This window comes from Argentina anserina, chromosome 6, assembly GCF_933775445.1.
Source record: "Argentina anserina chromosome 6, drPotAnse1.1, whole genome shotgun sequence".
Classification (NCBI taxonomy): domain Eukaryota; kingdom Viridiplantae; phylum Streptophyta; class Magnoliopsida; order Rosales; family Rosaceae; genus Argentina; species Argentina anserina.
In genome coordinates this window covers 8,604,956-8,632,878 of record NC_065877.1, presented here as the reverse complement: position 1 = coordinate 8,632,878, position 27,923 = coordinate 8,604,956, and the positions used below count along the sequence as shown (strand labels likewise).

Sequence of the window (27,923 nt, the reverse complement as noted above, 5' to 3'; positions counted from 1 at the left end):
TAGAGCTCTAACTGATCGTAATCAACACCCGACCAAGGCTTGGTTTCAATTACTGCCAACAACGTCTGAAGACTAGAAAACGTTTTAACAAGACTCAATGTTAAAACCACGTACAATATAACAATCCACACATGTTATTGTACTACAACCAAGTGACTCTTCCACAACAATATATATATAGTCACTCCAATAATCCATTATGCCAGAATGTACGTTATCTCCCTTCCAATCACATCTGCCACAATTAATCAAGAACATTACCATCTCATAATTTAAATAGAAACCGTAACATTATATAATACATCAACCCATATATATGTATCGTATCTGCCATTTTCGTACACATACACAACCCACTATATTATATAAATGTCATAGTTCACTCTTTTTAATAATTCAAACATATAAGTCACCGCCAATGGTAGACTTGTCATAGTGAGATATACTCACATTCAACATAGTCCATAATCACTAAAATCTTTTAAAATCATTTATTAAAATAGCGTTTCACTTACCCATGAACCGTAGATGATCAAGTTCATATATTAAACCAAAACATATTTTTGAACAATTTTTATAAGCTAGTGATGCAATGACTATGTTAGCAACTCAAACTAAATTCAATAATTATAACACTACTTCGATCATGATAATCATTGTGAGGTTTACTCATCTTAGCTCCCGCTGCGTCTTCTACTCAAAATAAGGAAAGTACTAGCTACCACAATCACTCAAAAACCAAGCAACAAGTACCTAATTCATATCAATGTTGCAGGTCATTACACTTAAGACACGACAACAACAATTCAACTTAGAATCACCAAACCTTTAACAACTACTAACTTACTGAAGAATTAACCTAACACATGTAAATGACCTATGTAAATGCTCGTATCGACGAGCACATCAAAATGACGTAAACCATTATTCCGACACATGACCTAACACACCGCCACCCGCTGCCAACAGTGGCGGCACTACCACTATTCTGGTGACCACCAATGATCACCAAAATTTACTACCACAATCTAAACAACATTTCCAACAACTTTCTAGTATAAAGTTACTGGTCAGAAAAAAAAAGTCAAAGTCAGACCAGTAACAAAAAGTCAAAGTCATACCAGTAAAAAAGGTCAAAGTCAGAAACTTGAAGAGAGAAGAAGACATTTATCTTCATCTGGTCTCTAGTTTGATGATTCTTCGTGGATTTGAGTTTGGATTTTATGAAGAACGATCAATTTGACAGCTTGATGATTCTTCGTGGGCTTGAGTTTGGATTTGATGAAGAACGATCGACTTGACAGCTTGATAATTCTTCGTGGACTTGAGTTTGGATTTGATGAAGAACGATCGACTTGACAGCTTGATAATTCTTCGTGGACTTGAGTTTGGATTTGATGAAGAATGATCGACTTGACAGCTTGATAATTCTTCGTGGACTTGGGAGACTTCGGGATTTCTCGAGAGTGACCTTGCTCAAGTGATTTTCTGTCTTCTTCTTCAGTCCCTTCTCTTCATGTTGGAAAGGATATTTATAGTGTCAAGACTTCTATTTTATAGAATATTTTAATGACACTAAAATAATAAATTTCTTTAATTATATAATTTAATCAATATGTATTTTTCGATTAATTTAAAATTAGTTATTCTCATAACTAAATTAAACAGAAAATAATTGACTTAATTATAACCGTTAAGAAATTTATTAATTTAATCAAATGTCCGATTATCATTTTGAATCGTCAATGACATTTAATTTTTGATTTAAGTCAGAATCATGTAGCTTCGATTACGGTCATCCATTCATGTGATGACACGAGTTTTATTCGGATCCGCACTAACTTTGTTGACTTTTGGGTCACGTGTGCAATTTTGTCGGGCTCTTAGTCGATTTAACCATTTAATGAAGATAATTTACTTCATTAAATTTCATGTGTCTACACGCTGCTCTTCTATCTTCTCTTCAAATATACATCTATCTTAATCATATTAAGGTTTTCTTGCAAATTCTCCCTCCAAATTAACCGTGGTAAAAGTATGAGATAGGCTAGTGTATATGGCAATTAGGGTTTAGGGGGAACTGGGAAAGTGGCCGGACATCATATATAAATATTGCTCATCATTCCAAAATCATGGCTCTGAATTTACACTTGATTACTATGGTTCAAGTCACTTCAACTCTTAAATACGTTAAGGGTGATTTTACTCATTTAGAGGCTACTTTGCATCAAGTTGGTGTAGAGTTTTTGTTCACTATATATATATTAGAAAATGGTGCCTGATATCAATTAGTTCTTGAATGAGGAGATGAGAAGGTTGACAAGATAAAGAATCAAAGTAACAAAAGAAAAAGATATAGGAAAAGATCATGATAAAAACGCCGCATATATGATCAGAAACCGACATATTGTAATAAAAATAGAATTAATGAAAAGAGAAAATAAAAAAATTAAGAAGATTGTAATCAGAGCAAAATGGTCAATTATGATTCAATTATGCCAATTCAGCAGCCACCTAAGCTGCCACATCAATTGCCACCAATGGGTTTATATGTGGATTCCAAAAATATGGCTATGTAGCATTATTCTATTTTTCAAGCTCATAACACAGCTCGAAACCCATCATCGTTGGTTCAGGGAAGCCATCCCATACTGGTCCATGAAATGGCTGGCAACGCCATCTCTTAACACTTGGTAGGCCTTTGACATCACATTGTAAGTATCAATGGTGTCAATCCCGAAGTTTATTCCATCGGCCGGAAGAGATGCTACTGGTTGACCGTTCAAGGTGATACTTGCATTGACAAGTAAGACTTGTGGTTTTTCAAGGATTATTCTGGTCTCTGTACGTCGTCGCCGATTAGGACAACTTCATCACCGAAGTCCAAGGTCACCTCGTTGTCGTTCTGGAGGGCAATGCAGTAAGAAAAGCGATCCATCATGATCGGGTGGAGTTGCGTTACGAGACTCGGTCGTCAAATTTCACATAGATAATAATGTATAGATCACTCGGTCGTCAAATTATAGTGTGAAACTTCATTCTAGATAGAAAATATATATTCTCTATTCAGAGTGAAGCTTCACACTGTAATTACAAAGTGAAGTTACAGTTTTAGGACAACTTTCGATCAAATTTTTCATTTTGAGTGATTCAATATTTAGATATATTATTCAAGATCATCTCTACAAAGTTTCATCCAATTCGGTTATCGTTAAAGTATTGAAATTAGATTAAATCAATGAACGAATTAAAATTGTTCAACGTAAACAATTTGTGTAAATTTCAATTTGAAATCTCAAACCATTGACGTTAGATCAAATTTTGTAGAAATGATTTTAAATAGCATATCTCAATATTGAATCACTCGAGATGAAAAATTTTAATTGAAAAGTGTGTAAGAATTAGAACTTTATATATATAGTCTCTATTCAGAGTAAATGTTTACTATATATATAGTCCATATCCAGAGTCTGAAATTAAAGAGTGCAGTTTCAATTTTGACACACTTTGGTCAATTTTTTCACCATAAGTGATTCAATATTTAGGTATGCTATTTAAGATCATCTCTATAAAGTTTCATCTAATTCGACAATGATTTAAGCTTTTAAAATTGAGATTCATGTTGAACAATTTTAATTCATTCATTGATTTAATCTAATTTCAATACCTTAACGATGTTCGAATTGGATGAAATTTTGTAGAGATGATATTGAATAACATACATAAATATTAAATTGCTTATGGTGAAAACATTTGACCGAAAAGTGTACCAAAATTGAAACTTCACTCTTTAATTTCAGAGTGAAACTTCAATTTAGATAGGAATTATATATATATATATATATTTATTCAAGCATATTTTCATAAATATCGATTATATTTTTTTACATTTTGAAAGCATTCTTATGATGAAAAAATTAAATAAATGATAAAAAATTATAAAATATTTTTTTTATATTAATCTAAAACCGTTAGATTAATAATAATATAATTGTTTTTTAATTTAAAAATAATATTTTGTGATTAATTTAATTATTAACATGACAATGTGACATGACATGCCACATAAGATTATTATGACGAATTTGCCAAAATATTTTCTTTACAAAGCAGTAAGTAGTAGTTGATAGCTAGCTCAATGGGAAGATTAACTTAAACGAATAATGAACTAAATTGGTGGAAAAAGAAAGATAAAAGGTATGAAGTAAAATTTTACAAAACTTGTGTAATTTGCTCTTGCCACGGCTAAAATAGACCAAACTTGAACCTGTTGAATAGACCATAATTTAAGAACAAACAACAAAGGATTTACACTCCTCTCATATAGATTATCAACCAAGAGCTTATGTGACATTGACTTTGTATTAAAGAAAACGGCTGCTACGTACTCATTAGAACTGCGTACGTACTTAATTGGCTCAAACAATTCAGCTAGCTAGCTAATGAGAATGATAATTATAGTCAAGGAGGTTTCGGTTCAGTTTAACTCGATCGTAATTGGCAAAATATTAAAGCAAGAGTGTGCTATGCTTACAAATCTTGGCAAAGGCTGAAAGAATATGCTGTCACTGCAAAGTTCCATTGATATGTACTATTATGATTGACCAGTATGTAACGTACCATTAGTATCACCACAGAAAGTTTGTGTGATCGCCTTACTCAACTTGGACTGGGGATCGAACTGGGGAACTTTGTAGCTAGAGTGCATTACTTTTCACGTTGTTTTCTTGAAAATCATGCACCGTACGTTTGATGAATATCAATATTGAGCTTTACATTTTCTTTTTACAACTATTGAAGATGTATATCAAGTCTCTAATCATTTACGATTCCTTTCATGGTCATTGCTGTCCTGCATGTGGTCGGCTGGTCGCTAGCTCTCGTTGTTTGATTCGTTGATATATATCCGATCTATGTCCCTATGATTTCTCAAATGAGAAATCCTTCGAGTGAATTTGGATTTCGTGTTGAATTTGATTACCATAACCAGGTAGGGTATTGTTCACCAAGTTAGGTTGATATTGAATACTAATCTCTTCCTCCTGACCCTGGTTAGACCATGGTACGTCATCGGCGTCGTTGCGGGATGGGGACTCGTTTGGACCTTCTCTTTCAATGTACGACATCCTTGGCAATGTTTGCATACCATCCATGTCCTGTTCGGAGTGATAATGCCGCAGAAGATGAACAGGAGAAAAGCCATGTAATGGAGTACCGGGTGCGCTTGTTGGAACTGAATGCTTGCTCTGTTTTACATGCTTCTTTGCTACTTGGTGCCATTTTCTTATAGCATTTGCAACTCTGTCGTTAAAAATCGTAGGCTTCATAGTTGAACCCATCTGATCATATACATGTTTAATTCATTAGTTCACATTTCTTACTGTGCAAGAGACTAATTATTTAGTAAAATTAACGGTCTGATTACCTGTGTTACCAAGGCATAAAGTGGTAGAGTTACATAGCTGCAAAGTATTTGTATGACGACCCTGCTCCAACCACATAGTAAATAGGCTCAGTAATAAGTGAATGTGTATCAGCGTATATAAGCTTTAAAGCTAGAGAACTAACTAACCCCATTGTTATTCTTAAGACTATATCTTCCAACTTGTCGTGGAAGCAAGACTTCAACCCAAATTCATACTGTAATTATAAAAGGAGAGAAAAAAATGATCAACTTTGTGCTTCTTGAATATATAAAGCAAATGAGAGTAATAATGTAATCGGCATTGAAATTACCCAAGTCCATGCAAAGAACGAAAGTTGAAAGGCATTCTGTGATGGCAGAAGGAAGAAAACAATATGTGTTAGTGAAATGATGACTTGAATGAGAAATTCTAGATACAAAAGCTGTTATGGTGTATTTCTCTCATGTGTCATGACATGCAATATATTAGGTCATGAGGAGAGAAATGGACATATAGCTCATTACCGCAATTTATCAATTGGTGATAAGAAGAATGAATTCGAACCTGAAAGAGAATAAAATGGATGATGTGAAGAAGAAGACGTGGGTTGTTGAACCAGAAGAGGTGGTCACCAGGCTCAACAAGCGGGGTCCCCTTAACCACTTCACCCCTTTCTTGAATTTTAAGCCCCATCTTGGTTATTATAACTTGTAGCTTTGTTCCTATTAATAAGATCATCTGCAGAAGAAATGGATTATTAGATATTCGATCATCATTTGTAGGACCTAGCTAGGATTAATGTGTTAAAGCCTTAAAGGAAAGGAATTAGATAGGCTGAGGCATGGTTGCTTACCGCCAGGGGAATAAAGGGTAGATAGAGATAAGAACGTGACCCTACAAACAAACAGAAACCACAATTAAAAGAAATGCGATTTATTTTACAGAATCAAATATAGCGTTAAGCGTTCAAATGTGTGATAGTGAGACATAAATGGTGAAGGTTTTTAGGAAATGATCATATTAATTACTGCCTTTCATGAAAGAGAAGTAAAATGTAGGGGTGGGCACGGGACGGGGCTCATCCCACGTCCCATCCCACTTTTTTGAATCGGGACGGGACGAGGGTTTTTAAGAATGCATCCCACTCGGGATTAATCCCGGTTGGAACGGGACGGGATTGGGACGGGACGGGACAAATCCCACATTCCTATAAAGTTAAATAAAAACTTATATTTTTACTTTTTCATTAACAAAATAACATTTAATAATGAAATTTTAACAAAAAAAATACATATTATGTTCTAAATATTATAATTTACCATTATTATTTGAATATATATAATTTTGGAGTTATTAAGAATATAAATTAGTTTCATTTTGATATAAATATATAAGAATTTTTAAGTTTTCATTAAAGGTGGGACGAGACGGGACGAAGCGGGATAGAAATTATTCGTCTCACGTCCAATCCTACTATTATGAAACGAGACGGGATCGGGACGGGACGAACGTTTTTAGACCTCCGTCCCGTCCCGTCCTTACGAATTTCGGGACGGGATCGGGACGGGATCGGGATTTCCGTTTTTTATGCCCACCCCTAGTAAAATGAATGATGCATGGCTAGTTTACCGTGGGTGTTCGATAGCAGGAATATTACTGCGGATAACCAGATAACAGGGCTGCAAATGTGTAAGAAAATGTTAATTAGCATCAAGGCTGTGTATTCAGGAAATAATGCAAGGGCTTTCGATACATTGTCACATAAGTACGTTATATGCACCAACAATTTAGTTAGTTCCAGACTGGTGTAATTTTTTACTTGCTGTACAAGAAAGCATGCCGGTCTAACTTCCTCATAGTCAATTTATTTAGTTGGTTCAAATTACGCACCTGACCCCTACCACAACCTTGAAATCCTCTTCAAGTGATCTGTTGATGTACTTCTGAAAATCAAACTTGGTTTGACTCTGAGGTGCCAAATGTGCCTGCAGCAGAAGGAACAGCAAGCATTAGTTTTCAAGCAGAAATTACCACATTAACGAACGACTGGCGGCTTCTATTTTCTGTTTAAACCTAGTGTATAGAGAATGCTTACAAAGATAAACCCATTGCGTAGCGTCAGGTAATCGACCTTAGGCACTGATCTGACAAACTGTCTGAAGAAGCAAACCTGCAATGTTGTTACGATTAGTACATTCTTGGTCATCATAATATCGATATCCATCATTCCATGTACGTGACACAGTAATAATGGCATTTGAATACTTACAACCCATAACAAAATAGGTGACTGGCTCCAAAAATTCAAGTGCCTTCGTCCAAACGATGTATCTCTGGCAAATCGAAATCTTTCAGGGTCTGCACACGATGCATATTATTGATATTAATCACAGCCCATTTCTTCCACTTTTTTTAATTCATACTATAATCACAGTAAAAATAGTAAATATCAATATAGAACGTCAGAATTAGAAGCCACAGCTACCCTGCATGGAGGCTGATCAATATAAATTACGTGTGGAGAAAACATACCATGTGAGAACTGGTAGTCTGCAGTTCTGGTTTCCAATTCCCATGCTTTCCAGCTCCTCATCTGCAAGTTGCAACCATCCGACAAAAATTTCCGACTAATTAAACTCAGAAACAATATATGCGAGACAGAGAGAGAAGAACAGAAGGAAATTTTGGTTGATTATATACCTTTGCTCGGCCCAAAACCAGGGTTGTTATGCAGTAAAGCACGTGGAATACGGCTAGCACGAAGATGAGTATATGAAGCTGGTGAATTCCATAAAATGACACAAACGGAACTTTTCCCTGCACATAATTACCAGAACCAAGTTTTTGGTTATCTTTTTCTCTCTAAAATTTACCATCCTAATAATAATTCATGCAAATTTGGATGGTAAATTCATGCATCCCATCCTAATATCTAGTTATCTATACTTGAGTCAAGACGTACGGTCTCTTCTTAATATATAAAATAGTTTAGCATGTTGCTAAATTCTAAATAATCCAACTATATATCAAGTAGTACGACAAGATTGCTACTTATTATATGCTATAAAATTAAGGAATAGAAGATCTGAACGTGTTTATTATTAATCTCCAATTCTCGGTCAGTATCAACAAGAAGAAGAATTCAACATACCTTGGCACCGCATTTGTCATATCCAGCTGCTGCCAAAACACGTCGGGCATTCTCACTGGAACTCGAGAGAACCGCGGATAGTAGCCTTCTACGGCGGCTGTCATCATCATCGGATTCTGGACTGGGGCTGTCTCCACCCTCCTTTGCAAAGACCGCTTCTTGCTTCTTACTACATGGATGCCAAGTAGCCCCAACAGACTTTGATATGCAAATCTCCGAAATGGGCCCTTGTCCCACTGTTAACAGCAGCGAGAGAAATCCCAATAACATAAGCTCTGCTTTGATTTTCTCGAGTGCTTCATAGAGCGCTCGTTTATGCTTCCTTTCCAACCACTGCACAGTGCAAAAACCCATTTCAGATTCAGAATTAAGCTAAGAAACACTTATACTTGAACAAGTGCAGGTTTGAATACACACCTTTCCGATCAAATGAAGGATATGTTCGATGATGATGGAGATCAGAACCAATATGAAACAAACAACGGCAACGGCCCACGTTGGCGTTTGCTCTAATGATCGTTCCTTTGCAGCTGCTGCCATGCTTAAATTGCTACCAAAATTGTTGCTGTAGTGTACGTAAACTCTAAACGATAATCACCAGGTGTCTGTGCTTTAATTAGTGCTGCATGACTAAACGATTCTAAATACTCCTATAATATATGAACTTCTACCCAGTAAGGGGTACAGCCCGGTTATAACTAGATAGTAGTGTTGTATATATAGCTATATATAGACGTACTCACGTACAGTCTTTGCGGATAGCCAAAAGGAGAAGACTTGGTGTTCAATGATGTGCAATATTATAACAATTGAACTGAGAGGAATTAGAGACTTTGACTAGGTTTAATCTGTTAAGGAAGAAGACTAGCTAGTTTGGAACAAAAAATACCTTGAAGGAAAGAGCTGATTCAGTCATGGATGAGAGAACAATGAGGGTTCTGCAGTACTATAAAAATGGCATGAACAATGAGGGTTCTGCAGTACTCGACAAAGCAGATTATCTTTGACCGTCTACCATCATAAATCCAGATATAATAATTAATGAAATTTTTATTCCACAGAGACAAGACAGAAATTCTGAAAATGCTGTTGCTGCGAAGCAATGGTCGTATTCCAGAAATTCAGAATACATCATAATCGAATTCTGGTGAGCAATCTTTAAATTATGTACAGGCAAGTTGTAGTTTTTTAGAGAGAAATGCCGGCAGAGAAACGTGGCCTCATGGATGGAGCATGCAAAGTCCATAGAAGAGGGGGCCAGTTCTAGATGAAACCATGTATCATATGGATATTTTAAGTGTTCGATCAACTCCTTTTAATTTCCACATGATAATTAAAGGACACGGATGCTGACTAGGTAATGTTTGTACGTACTAGTCCAGGATGTATTTTGACGTATAGGTTTGGCATATGCATTGCTACTCCCTATCATTTCAAATTTGGAGTGTTATTTAAGTTGAGCTACTTCAGCATATGGCCTGAGGAATAGATCCTCGTATATGTCTTAATAATTTTAGTTAGCTTAGAAGAATAGACTGATGCTTGTTGTATATTACTTGATTTATTCATATACTGAAATGTTCTATAAATAGTCTAACAAAAGTATAATTTACACAAATTATTCCTTGATTGGCTCTCCTTGAATCAAGACTTAATTGGCTCCTTGAATCACGCTAACACTCCCCCTCAAGTTGGCGCATACACATCAATCATGCCCAACTTGCTAAGTGAATCATAAAATGCCTTCTTAGAAACTCTTTTTGTGAGCGTATCGGCAAGTTGCTCTTCTATAGGAACAAAATGAAAACTAATGATTTTAGCGTCTAGCTTCTCCTTTATAAAGTGACGATCAACCTCCACATGTTTGGTACGATCATGTTGCATAGGATTATGTGAAATATCAATAGTTGCCTTGTTGTCACAGTACAGCTGCATAACACACTTAGGTTTAATACCCAAATCTTGTAGCAAATTTCTAAGCCATAACAATTCGCACACTCCCTGAGCCATACCTCTATACTCTGCTTCAGCACTAGATCAAGCTACCACTTTTTATTTCTTACTCTTCCACGTAACAAGATTACCCCCAACAAAGGTAAAGTACCCTGATGTGGATCTCCGATCTGTAATATTTCCAGCCCAATCTGCATATGTGAAGCCATAAACCTCAATGATATTATTGTGATTATAAAACATTACTCCTCTGGAGCTAACTTTAAGTACCTCAAAATCCTTACAACAACATCCATATGGTCCATATTGGGATTACAACAACAATCTGCATAAACTGACTCACTACACTTACTGCATACGCAACATCTGGTCTGGTATGTGATAAATAAATCAGGCGTCCAACTAGCCTTTGATAACGAGTTTTTTCAGTAGGCACTTGATCTGGATACTCTGGTAACCGATGGTTCTGCTCAATAGGAGTATCAATGGGAGTGCAATCCAACATACATGTCTTTGTTAGTAGATCAAGGATGTACTTCCTCTGACACAAATAGATACCATTATTTTCCCGGGCTACCTCAATGCGCAAGAAGTACTTGAGTGTACCTAGGTCTTCCATCTCAAACTCTGTGGCTAGCTGTTTTTGTAATTTATCCACCTCATCAGTATCATTCTCAGTAACTACCATATCATCAACATATATAATTAGGGATGTTACATTCCCTTGTTGGTGTCTGAGAAATAATGTGTTGTCTGAATTACTTTGTCTGTAGCCAATTTTCCTCATAAATTGTGAAAATCTTCCAAACCAAGCACGAGGTGACTGTTTAAGACCATATAAAGACTTTCTCAGTCTGCATACAAAGTTACTTGGAGAAGCGGCCACATATCCAGGCGGAAGATCCATGTGTACTTCTTCTGTAAGTTCTCCATGAAGGAATGCATTCTTAACATCAAATTGTCTAAGTGGCCAGTTTAAGCTAGCAGCAAAAGAAAGCAATACCCGAATAGTGTTTATCTTTGCAACAGGTGCAAATGTTTCATCATAGTCTATGCCATATGTCTGGGTGAACCCCTTTGCTACTAGGCGTGCTTTATACCGGCTCACTCACCCATCTGGATTATGCTTCACTGTAAACACCCAACGACATCCCACAGCCTTCTTGCCATGTGGTAGAGATACAAGCTCCCAAGTATTGTTCTTTTGTAATGCTTCCATTTCTTCCTCCATTGCTTTCCTTCATTTTGGATCTCCCAATGCATCCTGCACTCTGTTAGGTACTGATACGGTAGATATTTGATTCACAAATGATTCATATGACTTAGACAATCTTCTGTTATACATAAAGTTTGCCACAAGATACTTAGCTTTAGCCTGAAGGGTAGGTTCGTATTTTTTTGTTGGCTAACCCCGACGAGTAGACCTATTTGGCAAGACATATTGTCTACTATTAACTTCACTAGTATTAGTCCCAATAGAATGACTAACCTCAGATGAGTGATCTTTTGTACCAGGAGAGCATTGGTCATGTGTATAAACAATAGTATGGGAGACATAAGGGGCAGTTGTGTTGTCATCTTCTGGTACCTTAATATCGGGAGTGACTACACTGGAATCATCTGGTGGTGCCTGTGTAGCGGACACATTGGTAATCTCAACTGAATTGGTCACCATATCAACTGGCTCACTTGTCTCCCCCTCTCTATGATACAGCTCTTCAAAATATGAATTCTCCCCCGGAAGAGCAGTATCAGAAGAGGTAAAATAGCTCATGTCCTCAAAGAAAGTGACATCTAGAGTGACATAGTACTTTTTGGTAGATGGATGATAGCACCGGTACCCTTTCTGATGTCCGCCATACCCACCAAACGCACATTTAACTGCCCGGGCATCCAACTTAGACCTCTGATGTTGGGGAAGATGGACAAAAGCAACACAACCGAAAACACGAGCAGGAAGACTATGAAAATAGGGTAATGAGACATGAGATGTAAGCACCTCATATGGAACTTTTACCTGAAGGACACGAGATGGAAGACGATTAATGAGGTGGGCGGAAGTTATGACAGCATCACCCCAAAGGTATTTAGGCATATGGGCACTAAAAAGAATACACCGAGCCATGTCAAGTAAATGACGATTTTTCCGTTCAGAAACTCCATGCTGCTCATGTGTGTAAGGACACATTGTTTGATGAACAATTTTATGTGTGTTAAAGAACTCCTGAAAGACACGATTCACATATTCCCCCATTATCAAAACGAAGAACTCTAATTGTGGCATTATATTGTGTTTGGACAGTGGTATAGAAAGCTTGAATAGCCGAAAAAACCTCATCTTTAGTTTTAAGGAGAATAATCCATGAAAGACGTGTGAAATCATCAATAAATGACACATAATACCGCATTCCTAACACATTAGACTCTTTGGAGGGTCCCCAAACATCAGAATGAATTAATTTAAAAGGAATACTACTTTTATTAGAAGTATTTGGGGAATAAGTAGATCGATGACACTTGCCAAAAACACATGTCTCACAACGTAAAAATGACCCATCCACACTAATAAATAATGTAGGCATGGATTTTTTCATAACACTAAAACATGGATGCCCTAAGCGACGATGTCATAACCAAACTTCACTTAGCTTGTCAGAAGTGGAGATTAAAGCGGTCCGAGACTGTGCCCCTGGTTTCTCCCCCGCATATGTCGGATCCAGATGAAACAACTTGCCTCTTAGATATCCCCGACCAATTAACTCTCCGGTGAGAAGATCCTGAAATATCACATACATAGGAAAAAATGTCATAGAACACTTAGCGTCAATGTTCAATTGTGAGACAGATATCAAATGATAAGATAAAGCGGGAACATATAGCACATTGTGAAGCTCTATTGTGGGAGTAATACGAACTGACCCTTTTCCTAATACGGGGAAGGTCTCATCATTAGCATTAGTAACATAGAGTACTGGTGGAGGAGACAATACGGTAAAAGAAGATTTGTTATAAGTCATATGATCAGACGCACCAGAATCAATAATCCATGTATCAAAACTAGAAATATTTAAAGCCATACCAATTTTACTACGACCAACTATGGATGCGGTAGGTATTGATCCTCTTGTTGTATGATGATCATGTCCAACCACACCATAGATATCAGGTTTCTGGACTTACTGAATAACTACTTTCGCCTTGGGACGATAAGTAGGCCTCTTGGGCCTAAGGTGTGGACACAATTTCCAACAGGTCGGGTGAGCATGGTTAGTATCATGACAATAAGAGCAAGGAGGGCAGGGCTGATTCTTGAAGCCTGGTGGTAGTCTTTGCTGATGAAGAGGAGCTGAAGTGGCTTGCGGAAGGGGTGGTGCTGGAGATCTAGCATGAATAGTAAGGCTGGAAACTGCAACTGGTGCCTGATGAAAACTCTCCTGCTGAGACTCATCCTTACAGATATATGTGAAAGTAGTGAGTAGGCTAGGGGGTTCGGTCTTTCAGAACAATTCACTTTTCGCACTGTTATGCTTTGCATCAAGACCTTTCAGGAAATGGTTAAGTCGTTCAAGCTCCTTCTCCTTTTGGTACCAAACAATATCTTCCTGATTCTTGATCATGCAAGGACGTTTCACATCAATCTCAGCCCAAATGTTTTTCAGTTTGGTGAAATAGTGCGCCACTTGCCCATCTTGTTGCATTGCCAAAGTTGTTCACATTAACTCATGAACCTGTATGAAATCAGAGTCATTAGTATATAAGTCTTCCAGTGTCTTCCATATTGCATGCGTAGTATCACATGCCTCCACCAGATCTACTATCTCTTCATTCATAGCTTTCCACAAGACTGACATTACAAAACCATCATCGTCGTCCCACTTAGTGTAGGCAAAAATATCATCTATACTAAGAGCCTTAGTTACTCCAGTTACATGCCTAATCTTGTGCATTCCTCGAAGATGAGCTGCCATAATTCTCTTTCATTTACGGAAATTGGTCCCATTGAGTTTGGCTCCCCCGAAAGAACTACTTTCAGAATTCTTGACAGATATTTCAAACTTCTGAATGTCAGTAATATGAGAACTTTCTTCGTCGTTTCCAGAACCCATTGTAAAACAATCAAAAAATCAGTAGCTATGCAGCGGAAACAAAAAACAAAACTAAAAAGGAACCTGCCTCGGGTGCACTTGCACTGTCTCTGGTGTACTTACACTGCCGGTGCACTTACATTGCCTTTGGTGCACTTGCACCGTTGGTGAATGTGCACTGACACGAAACCGGGTCGGCGGAGGCTCGAATCTCTAATCCCAATGGAGATGCCCGCTAGGAGATTGAACTTCACGCCTGGGAGACGACAGAGCGGCGAATCGAATCGGGAGCGAGCCTGTTTTTGTTCGTCGGATTGAAGCGGCAGTCAAGCGGGAGTAGCAGTAGTCGAGCGGGAGCAGCGGTGGAGGAGCGCGTCATTTGGGAGTGCGCCGGTGTGACAGAAGCAGGCGACCTAGGCAGGAGGGAGGTGGGAGGGGGCTTGCTGTGTGAAGACGAGGCACTGTATGAATTACTTAGCTCTATATGAGTTATAGCTTTGTTCACAAGCTAGAATTTTTCATCTAACTTCAAAGAGTTGTTGCTTCCTGCTCAGGCAAGTTGAGCAAGTTACTAGGCAAATCAAAAGGTTCTACTACTTTCCAGGAAGGGCAGAGAGTTTTGAGCGTGAAGAGGTGATCCTTCGGTGAGGTCACTGCTGCAAAACACAAACCCAGAAAAAACAGAGGATGAAAAAATGGCTCTGATGCCAAGAAGAATAGACTGATGCTTGTTGTATATTGCTTGATTTATTAGTACACTAAAATGTTATATAAATAGCCTAACAAAAGTACAATTTACACAAATTACTCCTTGATTGGCTCTCCTTGAATCAAGCCTTAATTGGCTCCTTCAATCACGCTAACAAGTTTGATCCATTAATTATGTCTACACACATTAATGATATATAATTTGAGTATACTACACTAATTATAAATGAGGGTGTTTTAGGAGAGGACCTCTTCACTTAAAAATTGTTTACTTGTACTATTGGAAATATGAAATATTCGACAGTTTCAAAATTTCAACCTTTGCTCCTTTAGATTCATATGTAAGTTTATGTCTACAAAAAAATCAATATCAATCCTATAATGACCAAGTTAGTTACATTAATTGTAAACAAATTTTGTCTGTTAAGTAACACAAAAATTATACAAAATCATTATTTTGTGTGATTTGTGCGACATTATTTGATGAACTATGTTTTTGTTTGACTTGAATGTCTACAGAAACAAAAATTAAACATAGACTCAATAATAACCAACATCAATATTTAGGAACCAAAAAGTTTGCTTGGGGAAGATGAGTGGAGATGAGTGGGAACTTTTGTCCATAAATCAAGAAACTAGTGATCGGATTGACTAACTTGGTAATTGTGAAGTCAGACGGCTAACTATCTCGTTATCTCGCACGAAACCGCAAATCAACCGAAACTAATTTCATTTGCTGCTGCCTCCTGGCCAACAAATCAACAAAGATAAATCTTCTATATATCTATTTTTCAAATAAGATAAATGTGTTGTAGAAGAATTATCTCCGTAATCTTCTAGTATATTTTGTCCTAATTTGTATAGGTTAGTCTAGATAAGAAAATATATATAATTATTAAATTTACTGGATACTCAATGTAATACATATTTATATAATCTATTTATCAATGAATAATGATGATAGTTCTCTCTTTTTTATGCGTATTACATTCTTTTGTAACAAAGTTATCAGCACGTAGTTCTAACCATGAGTTCCTAGGTCTAAACTCTAATTTTTGAAAAATAATTCCTTCTGTCATGCAAATAATTCGACAAAAGAAGACGCAAAATTCATTATCTCATGAAAAATAATTTGACATAGAAGCTGAAAAATTCCTTCTGCCATGAAAAGATTTCAGCAAAAGATGGCTGAAAAAAAATTCCTCCACCTGAAAAAAAAAGGCAGAAAAGACTTAAAAAAATGAGGGAAATCGTTTTGTTTCTTGGGCACCCAAATTTTTTATATGGGCACCCTTCTCCGATCTCCAAGACCGGCACAACATCTCAACACCGCCCCTCCCCCTTGTGATGCCCAAGTCACTGCGTGCGACCCAACCTTCAGCACCACCTTGTGACGACAACGACAAAAGATGCGCATGACCCAGCCTTTGGTGTCGCAACCCAGTACTCCGGCCTCCGCTCGAACCCGAATTGGTTCCGGTTTAAAACTGGATCGAAATCGACCCAGCGTCGCAGCCCAGGCGACGACAATTTTCCAACGACATAACTGCTTCCAAATCGGACCTCAGGCCCTTGACCTCGACGCTCGTCGAGCCTCCTCCTAGCTGGAGCACCGCTGCGTCCGACCCGATCTATATTCTCTGACTAGTCTACGACGAAGACAAAGAGAAATTTTTACCCCTCGGTTAAATTAGTAATTTGGGGCATGGTAATTTTGTCCTAGGTAAAAGTTTGTTTTACCGTCACTGTTACAATAACCTTATTTTAATTTGATTGTTTTTATTTATGTGATGAATTTAAACTAACCATATGTTTTCATTTAAGTGAAATTTATCACATGACGATACGAAATCAAATGACAAGAGCTCCAGGACGTATATTCGTGGATTCAAGCATGACCGTGAAATTCAGCAAGAGCAACATGTATACGTTGTTTATTTAGAGAACAACTTGTAATACCCCGAATTTTCGGGTTTAAATTTGTATCATTTCTTGTAAATTATTAAGCTTGGTAATTCGAGTAATCGCATTGATTCAGATTTCTCATCGATTTCTTTGCGAAACGAAACTGATTTCGGAAATTTAAGTTGAAAAACGTTACGTTTTCTGTGTCTGGAGAGTTGACTTTTATTCCGTCGTTCATCTCTGAAAAATATTCTTCATAGAAGTTGTAGAGCCCGTCGATACGAGTTTGTGGACACGCGACAGACCCTAATCGATCGTCGTATGTGAAAGTTGTTAGCAACAGAAGTTTGGTTTCCGATTTTGGAATGCTATAAAAGGACATTTTTTGGAAACTTTCCAAAACCAAAATTTTTTTCTCCAGCTTCTCTCTCTTCTCACCCGACCCCGGTTTTTTTTTTCAGAAATTTTCTCCGTCCCGGAACTAGGCAGTTCGACCGCTAATCAGAGCACCACTAGTGTCATTCTCTCCGCCTCTCCATTCTCTCTCGATTGAGCCACGGCCCACGACGAGCAAAACATCGAGCACGGAGCAGCAAGCTCGATAGTCTCCACCATCGATCGATGCCTCTATCTCCGGCGACGACGGAGCTTGCGACCCTTCCTTCCGTGGTCATTCCTACCTTTGACTCTGATCCCATGTGGTTTGAAGCTCGAATCGAGCCATTTCAGTTATGATCTTCAATCCCCGATCCGGGATCTTGCAGCGGCGATTCCGGCGGTCTCCGGCCGACTTGGGGCGAATTAAAGGTATGGTTATGATCTAGTCATCATGATCTTCATCTTTAATGTTAGAAGTTTGTTGATTTGATGAAGTTTGAGCTGAGGTGGTGGTGCTGCGCGTGCTGCCGTCTAGGCGGCACGTGGGAGCAAATGAGGGCAGCGAGGACTAGGAAATAGGCCTAGGAAGGTGTAGGAAGGAAATTGATTGGTTTTGGGGGCTGCGAGTGAGGTCACGCGCGGCTGGTTTAACGGCGTGTGAGCATACGCGGCTACTGTGGGCGGCGCGAGAGCGCTGTGCGCGGCTGCCGGAGTGTGGCACGTGAGTCACACACACGGTTTTGCAGCAGCGCGTGAACAGTAGTTTCATGTGCAGTGTTTTCGTGAACAATGTTTTTACTGTAATTAATAATCACCTGTTGGTTTACGGGTCGTTTTCTAAGCACTTTATCATGCTATTAGGAGACCGATGAAATGAGTGAGGGAATCGCTCTCGGTTACGTAGAAGTTGCACACAGGAAATAAGCTGAGTAGATCTCATGATGACAAGTCTACCCTTGGCGGTGACTCATATTTATAATTTCTTAAAAAGAGTGAACTGTGACATCTATATAATATAGTGGGTTGTGTATGTGTACGAAAATGGTAAATACGATACATATATATGAGTTGTTATACTATATAATGTTATGGTGTTTATTTAAATTATGAGATTGTATTATTTGCGATTAATTGTGGCGGATGAGACTGGAAGGGAGATACGTACCTTCCGGTATAACAGATTATTGGAGTGACTATATATATATATTATTGTGCAAGAGTCGCTTGGTTGTAGTACATAAACATGTGTGAATTGTTATAATTGTGGCGGATGGGACTTGAAGGGAGATAACGTACCTTTCAGTATAACGGATTATTGAAGTGACTATATATTTATTGTTGTGCAAGAGTCGCTTGGTTGTAGTACATAAACATGTGTGGATTGTTATATTGTACATGGTTTTAACATTGAGTCTTGCTAAAATATTTTCTGGTCTTCGGACGTTGTTAGCATTAAATCGGAACCAAGCCTTGGCCGGATGTCGGTTACGATCAGTTAGAGCTCTAGTCTGTCTGCCGGTGTACTGTATGAGGGGTAACAGATAGGTTGCCTAGGTCTCATGAGTACTCTTGTTTAAAATGATATTGGGTAACATATAGGTTGCCCAGTGTCTCATGAGTAAACATATTTTTAAATAATATTGGGTAACCAAATGGGCGGTCTAGTGTCTTATGAGTACACATGTCTTAAAATGTTACATGTTATATTTCATTTGTATGTGATGTATGTTATAATGTTGGTTTACTCATACAGGCTGCAAATCTTACCGGGTTTGTGTTTACAATCCTTGTGCACCAAATCAATGGTGTAGAGGATAGTCCTGCATGTGAGAATTAGCATCCTCGGAGAGCTTACTCGGAGGATTACTGAGGGTTTCCTTCCTCTGGTTGTGGTGTGGATTGAATGAATATTACATTTCCAATTGTTTTAATACTTGAGTGTATAAACTAGTATTTCAAGTCAACTGAGTCATACTATGAACTTAGTTTCGATACACTGTTGTTGTAAGATGATTTCATTATAATTGAGATTGTTTTAGAGTTATCATGGCTTCGAATTCGAATTTTTATCACTCGAAATTTTGGGGTTGTGACACAACCAAGTATGTTTTAATTAACGTTGTTGCTTTCGTGCAATTTTAATTCTTCAAAATTGTGTCTTTCATTAGGGACTTTCAACCTCCCTTTCATTTTCAACCTGATTCTTTCGCTTCTCAGGTAGCATACAGGGAGTTCCGCTGTTACCATCCGTAGCCGTTGAGTGTAGCTACATGTTTGAAAAAAAGGGACAAACATCAGTTTACGACTGAACTTGTCGCTTGCACTATTGGTTTGTGACGGAAATTATCACTTATATCATTGTCATGATTTCTCACGGTTTATTGTATTGAGTTATCATAATTTGGGGCTTGACCTACAATTCAGTACTTGGAAGATGTATTGTATATTGATACATAATGAATCTTCCCTCTTGTTGACCACAACATGCGCCTAATATTACAATGTGTTTATGCACCTAGTCCAGATTAATTTCTTTTGGTGCAACATCGTTTCATTGAAAGACAGAAACATTATGGTCAAAATATATAAGAGCGAGATATGAGAAGTTCTTGAAACAAGACACTCATTATATGAAAGAATATGAGAATATCTTATCACTATTACACGGATACAAAAGCAATTATACATTGCGGTTGTTAAAAGAAAATAATGAAGCATAAATGCTTCGGTTAATTGTCTGAATGACTATATATATGTTTATTCCTAAGTTTATGTGACTAATGTTACTTATTTGATGCATCAATAATTGATTCATGGTTAAGATCTCAATCCAATTATTGGCTGAAATATTCTCATGTAGTTCAAACAAATGAACATACAAGAATGTCTCGATGCAATTATGGTTTCATTACTAAAAGCAATTTGTTAATGCAATGTAACGCATTACATACTACATGGCACCACCTACATAAACCCACAGTTTTAATTGTGGCATAAGTCAGGTTGACACTATCTTTGTATGGTGCAATGCACACTTATATGATCTTTGATGTTGTTATTACACATTTGTTTTAGTTCTCCATAATCTTTGGTGGATTAGGTCATCATCTATTTGATTTTGATCAACATTTTGCAACCTAGCATTGCAAAACACCGAAGGACTCCGAGCGATGAGTATTTGCTCTCGGCTTTATTTCAAACCGACAATGCTGGTTGAAGCATATATATGTCTCATTGGCATGATGATGCCTCGATTGATGTCTTGTTATGACATGTTTCCACCTTATTTTGATGATCATTTGTAGTGTTACATGCCATGTAATGCACTTTATATCCCACCATTTCAAAATATGGTGATGTTTTATACAAAGTTAGAATTGGACTAATACTCGTACAAGATTAAGGGAGTGACAAACTATAACAGGTTCGCGAGTTATGGCCTTGGCAGTATTGCCAATATGTTCCATCCGTCGTCTAGTTTTACTCCTAATACATTAATAGATTGGTCAAACTCTTGTCTCGGCCCCCCTAGGCATCATGTGGCCCCTGCAAAGCCCCCAACAATCCCCCATGCGAGCACCAGCAGACCCTATGCATGCCCTCCCCGTAGGACCCCTACACGGCTCCCCGCAGCCCCCTCGCACAGCCTCCTCATGAACTCCTAGCTATTTTAGCTCTATTTTTTTTAAGCCGGCAACCCTTTTTGGTATGCCCAGGCAACACTGATCCTTATATTTGGATCTATGGTGTATATATGCATGATATTTGCATGTCAAAATCACTCGTGAATGGCGTTTGAGGGTCTAAAACCCTTAGGTAACGTTAAGTGGCCATTTGAGACTATATCAGTGCACTTGCTAAGCTTTATATTGTGATGTTTATATGTTTTAACATAAGATTACTTGTTTGTATATTCTTATTTATGAATATGTTAAAACGAGACATTGAGTGCATAGCTGGAAGAACATAAAGTTATTAGTGGATTTCGTATTTTAATCCATTGTGACTACGATGATTAGATCATCACAAAAGAATCAAATAGTGGTTTAGTGCTCAAGTTTATATGTCTTATGGCATTATGATTCAAGTCACATGCTTTTATGCATCAAGAGAGCAATTGAACCTATGAAAATAGTTTTTATCATAGTGGTTGTCTACGTTGATGAATTCACAATGATACCATACATAAAAATTGGTGAGACGATAAGCTACTTGAAGGCAATACTTATGCCAACGTGTATCACCTAGAAACTCATTGTGAAAGAAGTTATTATGTATCGCTTCTAATGGCGGAGCGCATCTCAAGAGTTGAGAAAGTGTGAATTGTATTCTTTCATGATACTATGATTCCGAATAATGAATCGATGACTCGTTTAGGCTATTCTTTTGAGCAAAGATGTTATATAGATCAATATAATTCCTCAAACATAATGGAGACATAATCTATGCGTTAACAAGTGCGTAAGCCCCCTCTATGATCTTTCATAGACTATGCTCAATCTCTAAACCTATTCTTTAAGAAAATTTAAGAGTGGCATACACTCTCATACGCTAAAGAGAATGAGAAATAAGATGGAAGCCTAAATTAGCACTTTGAGGCTAAAATATCTTATGTTATTACATATATCATGGTTAAACCCAAACCGTAACACTTAGATGTTATGAAGCACCTAAACAATGATAAAATTTGAAAAAGCCTAAAATTTTAGGATTTATAGATTGCGGACTTGTTATTGTGAGGACTGGTTCACCTACTTTTCGGTGGGCTATTGAGGTGTTACTTGCTGCACCGATTTCTAACATTCAAGGCTACATACTCACAAATTTTGAGGGCATTTAGAGACTTGGAACATGGTGAAACGTTCGACACAAGTGGTCACTGACCTCTGGCGAGTATTCCGGCTGGTTCGGTGCCTTTCTGATCGGTTACGGCAATGAGACCAGTTTGGATTCCTAACACCCATGTTTACTTGCTCTTAAAATTTTGTAACATTCGGGGTTTGGAAAGTCAGTGAATCATTCAAGGAAGTGTAAAACTTAGGTTCAGTATTGGTCGTTGATGTGTCTAGGCTTCCAATGAACCAACAATTCGACCCATAAGTTACAGCTTGTAGCATGTCTTATTTTATGGTATCCATTTATACCACCATCATTGACATTACGGTTGTAACGATTCGCATGTTAGTGTTTCAAGTCTAACAATATGCATGCTTGTTAACGGATTATCGTCCACATATTTTATGTGCCAAATTGCGCTTCCATAAGCGCATAATGATGGGTTATTTGATGTTGAATTTTGTCTTTGAATAAGACATGAACTTCCACCTATGTCTGCTTATATAAAGACCTTAAAATGGATCTCGTTTAGTCACTTTTGATGAGCCAGTCTCCTCATTATTAAGGGGAGAAAAAAAACAAGTTTGTTCAAGTTCAATGATTTGGTTTTGTCGTGGTTTGTCCCATCACTCCCATGTGCCTTATCATATTCCTAATAGTCCTACAAATAGAAGTGATGAGCTTAGAGATATATGTTGTAATTATGCCTATAAGAATTAATGTCCGACATATGGGCATGTAGTCACTCTTTGTTGGTGACGTGGTGACTCCACAAATGTGGTAGATGGTGTCACTAGGTCATGACTCTTACAAAAGTGTAGAGAGACCACTTGGTTCGATAATACTTGTTGATTGCGAGTTATGACACAACTTAATCTATGATCGATGATACTCAATCGTCTGTTTTCTTGGATGATGGTTATCATTGGGGAACGTCTCAATGTCAATACTAATCCAAATGAGAGATCTCGAAGAATGACGATGTTGAATAAGTTTGATGTCAAACCATACATACTTTGTTGAAGCAAAATTCTAACATTGTAGATTGGCCTACATGATGGTGATGATTGACTCATGTCGCCGCGACAGCCTCCCGAAAAACCGTATGATCCAGTTTTAAGAAAGAGATAGGGCATTGGTCAGGTAATGTCAATACCGCACATGTAAACCCTATCGGTTATACCTTTTCTTAGGCGTAGTGAGAAATAGAAAAGTTTAGACTCACCTTATGGCGCAAACTCTCTGACAAATTGTCCTGGAATCAAATATGAGACGGTTTGTTCTCATAATACCTTGTCAGTTAGGTGGTTTCCAAAACAACTGAAAATTTGCAGTTTGTGGTCACATATCATCTCTATTGGGACTAAGATAAGAGATATAGATAAAGATCCTGAATGGATTGGTTTTAACCTAATTCAAGTTCATCTAGACCACGGAGCGCGTTAACTTGATAAAGGTAGGGATATTAAAATAAAGTGTGATGGACTCTTGATGAATTAAGAGTCAAATGCTGCTTTCTTGATGAACTAAGAGTCAAATGCTGCTTTACGAAGCTCATTGCTCAAAACTCAGAGCACATCACCCTGACAATGCAAGATAATTCACTTCAAAGACTTTTTATTGCATAACCAGGATTGGACATCCCCGTAACCCCATATTCATTCTGCATGAATGGATGAGCATGAGCGACAATTTAATAGTTATAGCTTATAGCTAGGACCCTCATTATGCATAAGTAATTTACCCATAATTGTCTGGGGATATGCAATATTGCATGTAGCTATACTTAGAATGAAAAGATCTTGAGAACACTAGGTCTCGAAAGTGATGTTCGTTATTTTAATAATGTTATTCATCAGTTGGCTAAAAACACTAAGGACGTTAAACTAATGCCTACAAGTATTCCATGAATTAGTTGAAGTCAGGAGAAGACGTGTTTCCTCCTTTTAAGCGATGATAAGTCTTAAGAGATGAAACTCTCCATATTTAAGTATGATATGTGTACGCATGTACTTGTTGTAATATACTTGACTCGACATCTCATTCGGTTTAAACTCGTAATACCAAGATAATGGTTGAGTGCACCCACACACATGTCAATGCTTGATTACAGCATGTTTATGACATCAAATCATATATCCCAACACAAAAGACACTTTAATGAAGCAATTTCAGAATCTGCCAAAATTCGTATGTCAATTTCCACAGGTCCTATAGGGCAACTCATTCATTGGGAAATTGTGAATTTAGTATCATTGGAAATATCTGTGTATAATTTCCAGGAACATCAACTATTCGATCATATCTATTATACTAAATGAGATATAGCTGTTTTAGTAAAATAGGACAGATCTGTCCGAAAACTGTAGCTGAGTCAAGTTCGACTGAGCTTTGTGATCAGCTCAGAACTAACTACGTTGTGAACCATATATCATTAGAAAGCTACTGGTGTCTACTTTTTACAATGTATAACAATTTTCCATACCTATTGTATCGAAGAAGTTATGACTATTTAAGTGCGTAAATGTCATACCACGCGTGAATCTGTTTTTCATTGCAAACTTTTGTTTTGAGTTGTCATGCAATTCTCTTTCTTTTGATCCATGTATGGATAAGTTTACATTTTTTATTTAAGAATGTTAGGTAATATTTGATATTCAAATCATTGAATCATTGCTACTTTTGAAGAACGTGAAGAGCGTTCGTATACGTTATCTATCTATACTCTAAGATTAAGTTACCAATCATGAGGAGTTGTTTTGGAAATTTCAGGGGGAGTCTATACCACATGTTATCTTCAACTGTAGTTGGTGTGTTGTGCTCTTTTCCCTTCGACCAAACTTTTATTTTACCCAAGAGGTTTTTGTTTTGATTGGCAAGGTTTTTACCAAGGCAACAGTATTGCACCATAACACATTAGGATCGCGATACAAGAGAGAGTGTTGTAGGAGAATTATCTTCATAATCTTCACGTGTATTTTGTCCTAATTAGTATATGTTAGTCTAGATAAGGAATGATATATAACCCATGAACCTACGAGATATTCAATGTAATGCATATATATAAGACATCCTTATCAATGAATAAAGATGATGTTTCTTCCTATTTGATGCGTATTACATTGTTCTGTAATAAAACGTTAGTTTAAAAGTGGCTATTTCCAATTCTCTTGCTCTTAGCCATAGATCTACTATTGGGAAGTATTTGGGTGTGCATAATATTGTTTTCTGGAAAGATCTCATGAATGCTAAAGAACTTATTATCAAAGTTACTAAGAGACTTGGTTCTTGGAAGAGTGACAGTCTCTCTAGAGCTGGAAAACTGACTTTGTTGTAGGCCAATGCTACAGCTATTCCAAACCACACCCTCTCTTGCTTTAAATGCCCTAAGAAGACTTTAAAAGCTTTAGACAAAAATATGAGAGATTTCTTTTGGGGAAAGAGTTATTCTCCCCCAGTGGCTTGGGATCAAGTATGTTTACCTAATGATTTGGGAGGGCTTGGATTTAGACCTCCCAGTTATTTCAATAATGTAGTGTTAGTGAAGTTAGGTTGGAAAATACTCACCAATAAAACTAATTGGGGGATGAAATTGTTAGCAAGAAATATCTTCGGAAAAAATCCTTCTTTGAACATAAGAAGTGTGCCAACCATTCCTTGGCTTGGAGAGGAATTCTTGATGCTGGAGAATTACTCTCCTCTAGAATGGATTGTTGGAAATGGTAAGGATATTATGTTTTGGACCTTCAATTGGGTTTTTGACCACTCTTTAATTGATCTTGTTTTTCCATCCTCTAGACCTCATATCAATTTAGATGAATGTATAGCAGATTACATTTCAAATAATGCTTGGAATATCAATAAGCTTGATATGCATCTTGACCAAGACATCATTGATGAAATTACCTCTCTAAATATTCATTTGAACAACTACAATGACAAATTTGTTTGGGGTCCTGCTCCTAATGGTTTGTTTAGCATTAAATCTGCGACTAATTTGCAGTACTAGTCTCCAAGTCATTCTAGAGCTGAGACTCTAAAGAAAAATTGGAAGCTAAATATCCCCCCCCCCCCAAAGTAAAGATTTTTGCTTTGTTACTTATTAGGGGTAAACTAAAAACTAGAACTCTTTGCCTTGCAGGGCCTGAAGACATTAACCACCTCTTTAGCTCGTGATCTTATGCTAAAGCGGTGTGGGATGCAACTCCTCATGTTCCTAGCCAGGCCTCTTCCACTTCCTTTGAAGTTTGGCTTGATTCCATTATGAACTCGGCTAACTCCCACATTGCTGAAGATTGCTTGTTGGTATGTTGGCAAATCTGGAAAGCTCGAAACAACCTTATTTTCAGTGATCTGTCGACACCTTTTCAGGCTACTATTCAACATGCTGCTTCCATTGGCTCCACCTATTGGAATGCCAACAAAAGAACTCCCAGCTTAGCGCCTGCCAATCATAACATCATCAAATGGATTCCCCCAACTGCTAACTGGCATAAGCTCAACTTCGATGGTGCAGTTTCCTCTACTTCTGCTGCCGTTGACTTTGTCATTCGAAGCTCTTCAAGCCAACCCTTGATTTCTGGTTCTCGAAACTGGGTTCCAGTTGCTAAAAGCTTTGCTCTCAAGGATGGCTTACTTGCAGCCCTAGACTTAAACATCCAATCCCTTAAGATCGAAGGTGACTCTGCTCTGATTATCAGCTGCTCTCAGAATGTCTCTCCTTCTCCGTGGTCAATTAAATATATCATTAGAGATATTGAAGATTGCATTGGAAGATTCAAGTAAGTGAAAATTTCTCATGCCATTGGAGAATCTAACTTCCTTGTAGACGTCATTGCCAGAGTTGGCCTTTTCTCTGACCTCTCATACTACTTGGCATGGAATTCCTCCACAGGCCGGTTCTGCTCTTCTTCTTGATCTTTCCACAGTGGGGTACCCTAGGGGTGGCTCTGTTTAATTTCCTTTTCATTTAAAAAAAACCAAAACTAATTTCAAATATGAGATATTATATGAACTGGAGTGTGCTCTTCCTTTTGAATTAGTAAATTAATCTCACAGTCTTATTGATAAGTCTTCCATTTATTTATAGTAATTTCAGTAATCTTCTTCCCATTTTTCAACAGAGCTAGAGGCATCTGAAGAATTTTAGAGCACGCTAAGCGTGTACATTCAAGTACCAAAAAACTGTTGTTTTCAACATGACCAATATCGCATGTGTATACCTTACTACAAGCTTGTTTTATGTGGCAAAAGATTTGATTTTCTTGGTCCCGGACTCTCAATGTTATTCACATTTTAAAAAGCTCCATGCACTGATTCTAATTATTTGGCCGCCACAGCAATCGTCAAACGCCTTGAGACATTCTTCAGGATATTAATATATACACCAAGTCACCACCATAATTTCGTGCAAACTATGCTTCATATAATAGAAAGAATTAATGGCAATTTTCGCCCTACTTTGTGCAATGATCAATTTCCCTATTAATAATGTGAATTAGA

General features: G+C 37.5%; 2 protein-coding genes across 3 annotated transcripts; one reads left to right on the top strand and one right to left on the bottom strand.

Moving 5' to 3' along the window:
• Positions 1–4,674: 4,674 nt before the first annotated feature.
• LOC126800666 (MLO-like protein 6) lies at positions 4,675–9,464 on the bottom strand. Of its 2 annotated transcripts, XM_050528063.1 has the most exons (15): positions 9,446–9,464; positions 8,974–9,139; positions 8,557–8,889; positions 8,106–8,222; positions 7,938–7,998; positions 7,675–7,763; positions 7,501–7,575; positions 7,296–7,390; positions 7,035–7,084; positions 6,259–6,299; positions 5,970–6,143; positions 5,737–5,772; positions 5,573–5,640; positions 5,426–5,486; positions 4,675–5,339 (listed from the first exon to the last, which is right to left on the bottom strand). In XM_050528063.1, the coding sequence occupies exons 2-15, from the start codon at positions 9,094–9,096 to the stop codon at positions 4,920–4,922; spliced, it is 1,743 nt and encodes a 580-aa protein (XP_050384020.1). In that variant the 5' UTR covers positions 9,097–9,139; positions 9,446–9,464; the 3' UTR covers positions 4,675–4,919. The 2 variants fall into 2 exon arrangements, with proteins under 2 accessions (XP_050384020.1, XP_050384019.1); XM_050528062.1 differs by lacking the exon at positions 9,446–9,464 and having other exon boundaries at positions 4,676–5,339; positions 8,974–9,346.
• A 17,220-nt stretch (positions 9,465–26,684) lies between these two features.
• Positions 26,685–27,206, top strand: LOC126796805 (uncharacterized). Its single transcript, XM_050523529.1, has one exon. It carries the CDS (start codon positions 26,685–26,687, stop codon positions 27,204–27,206), a length of 522 nt encoding a protein of 173 aa, XP_050379486.1.
• The last annotated feature ends 717 nt before the right edge of the window (positions 27,207–27,923 follow it).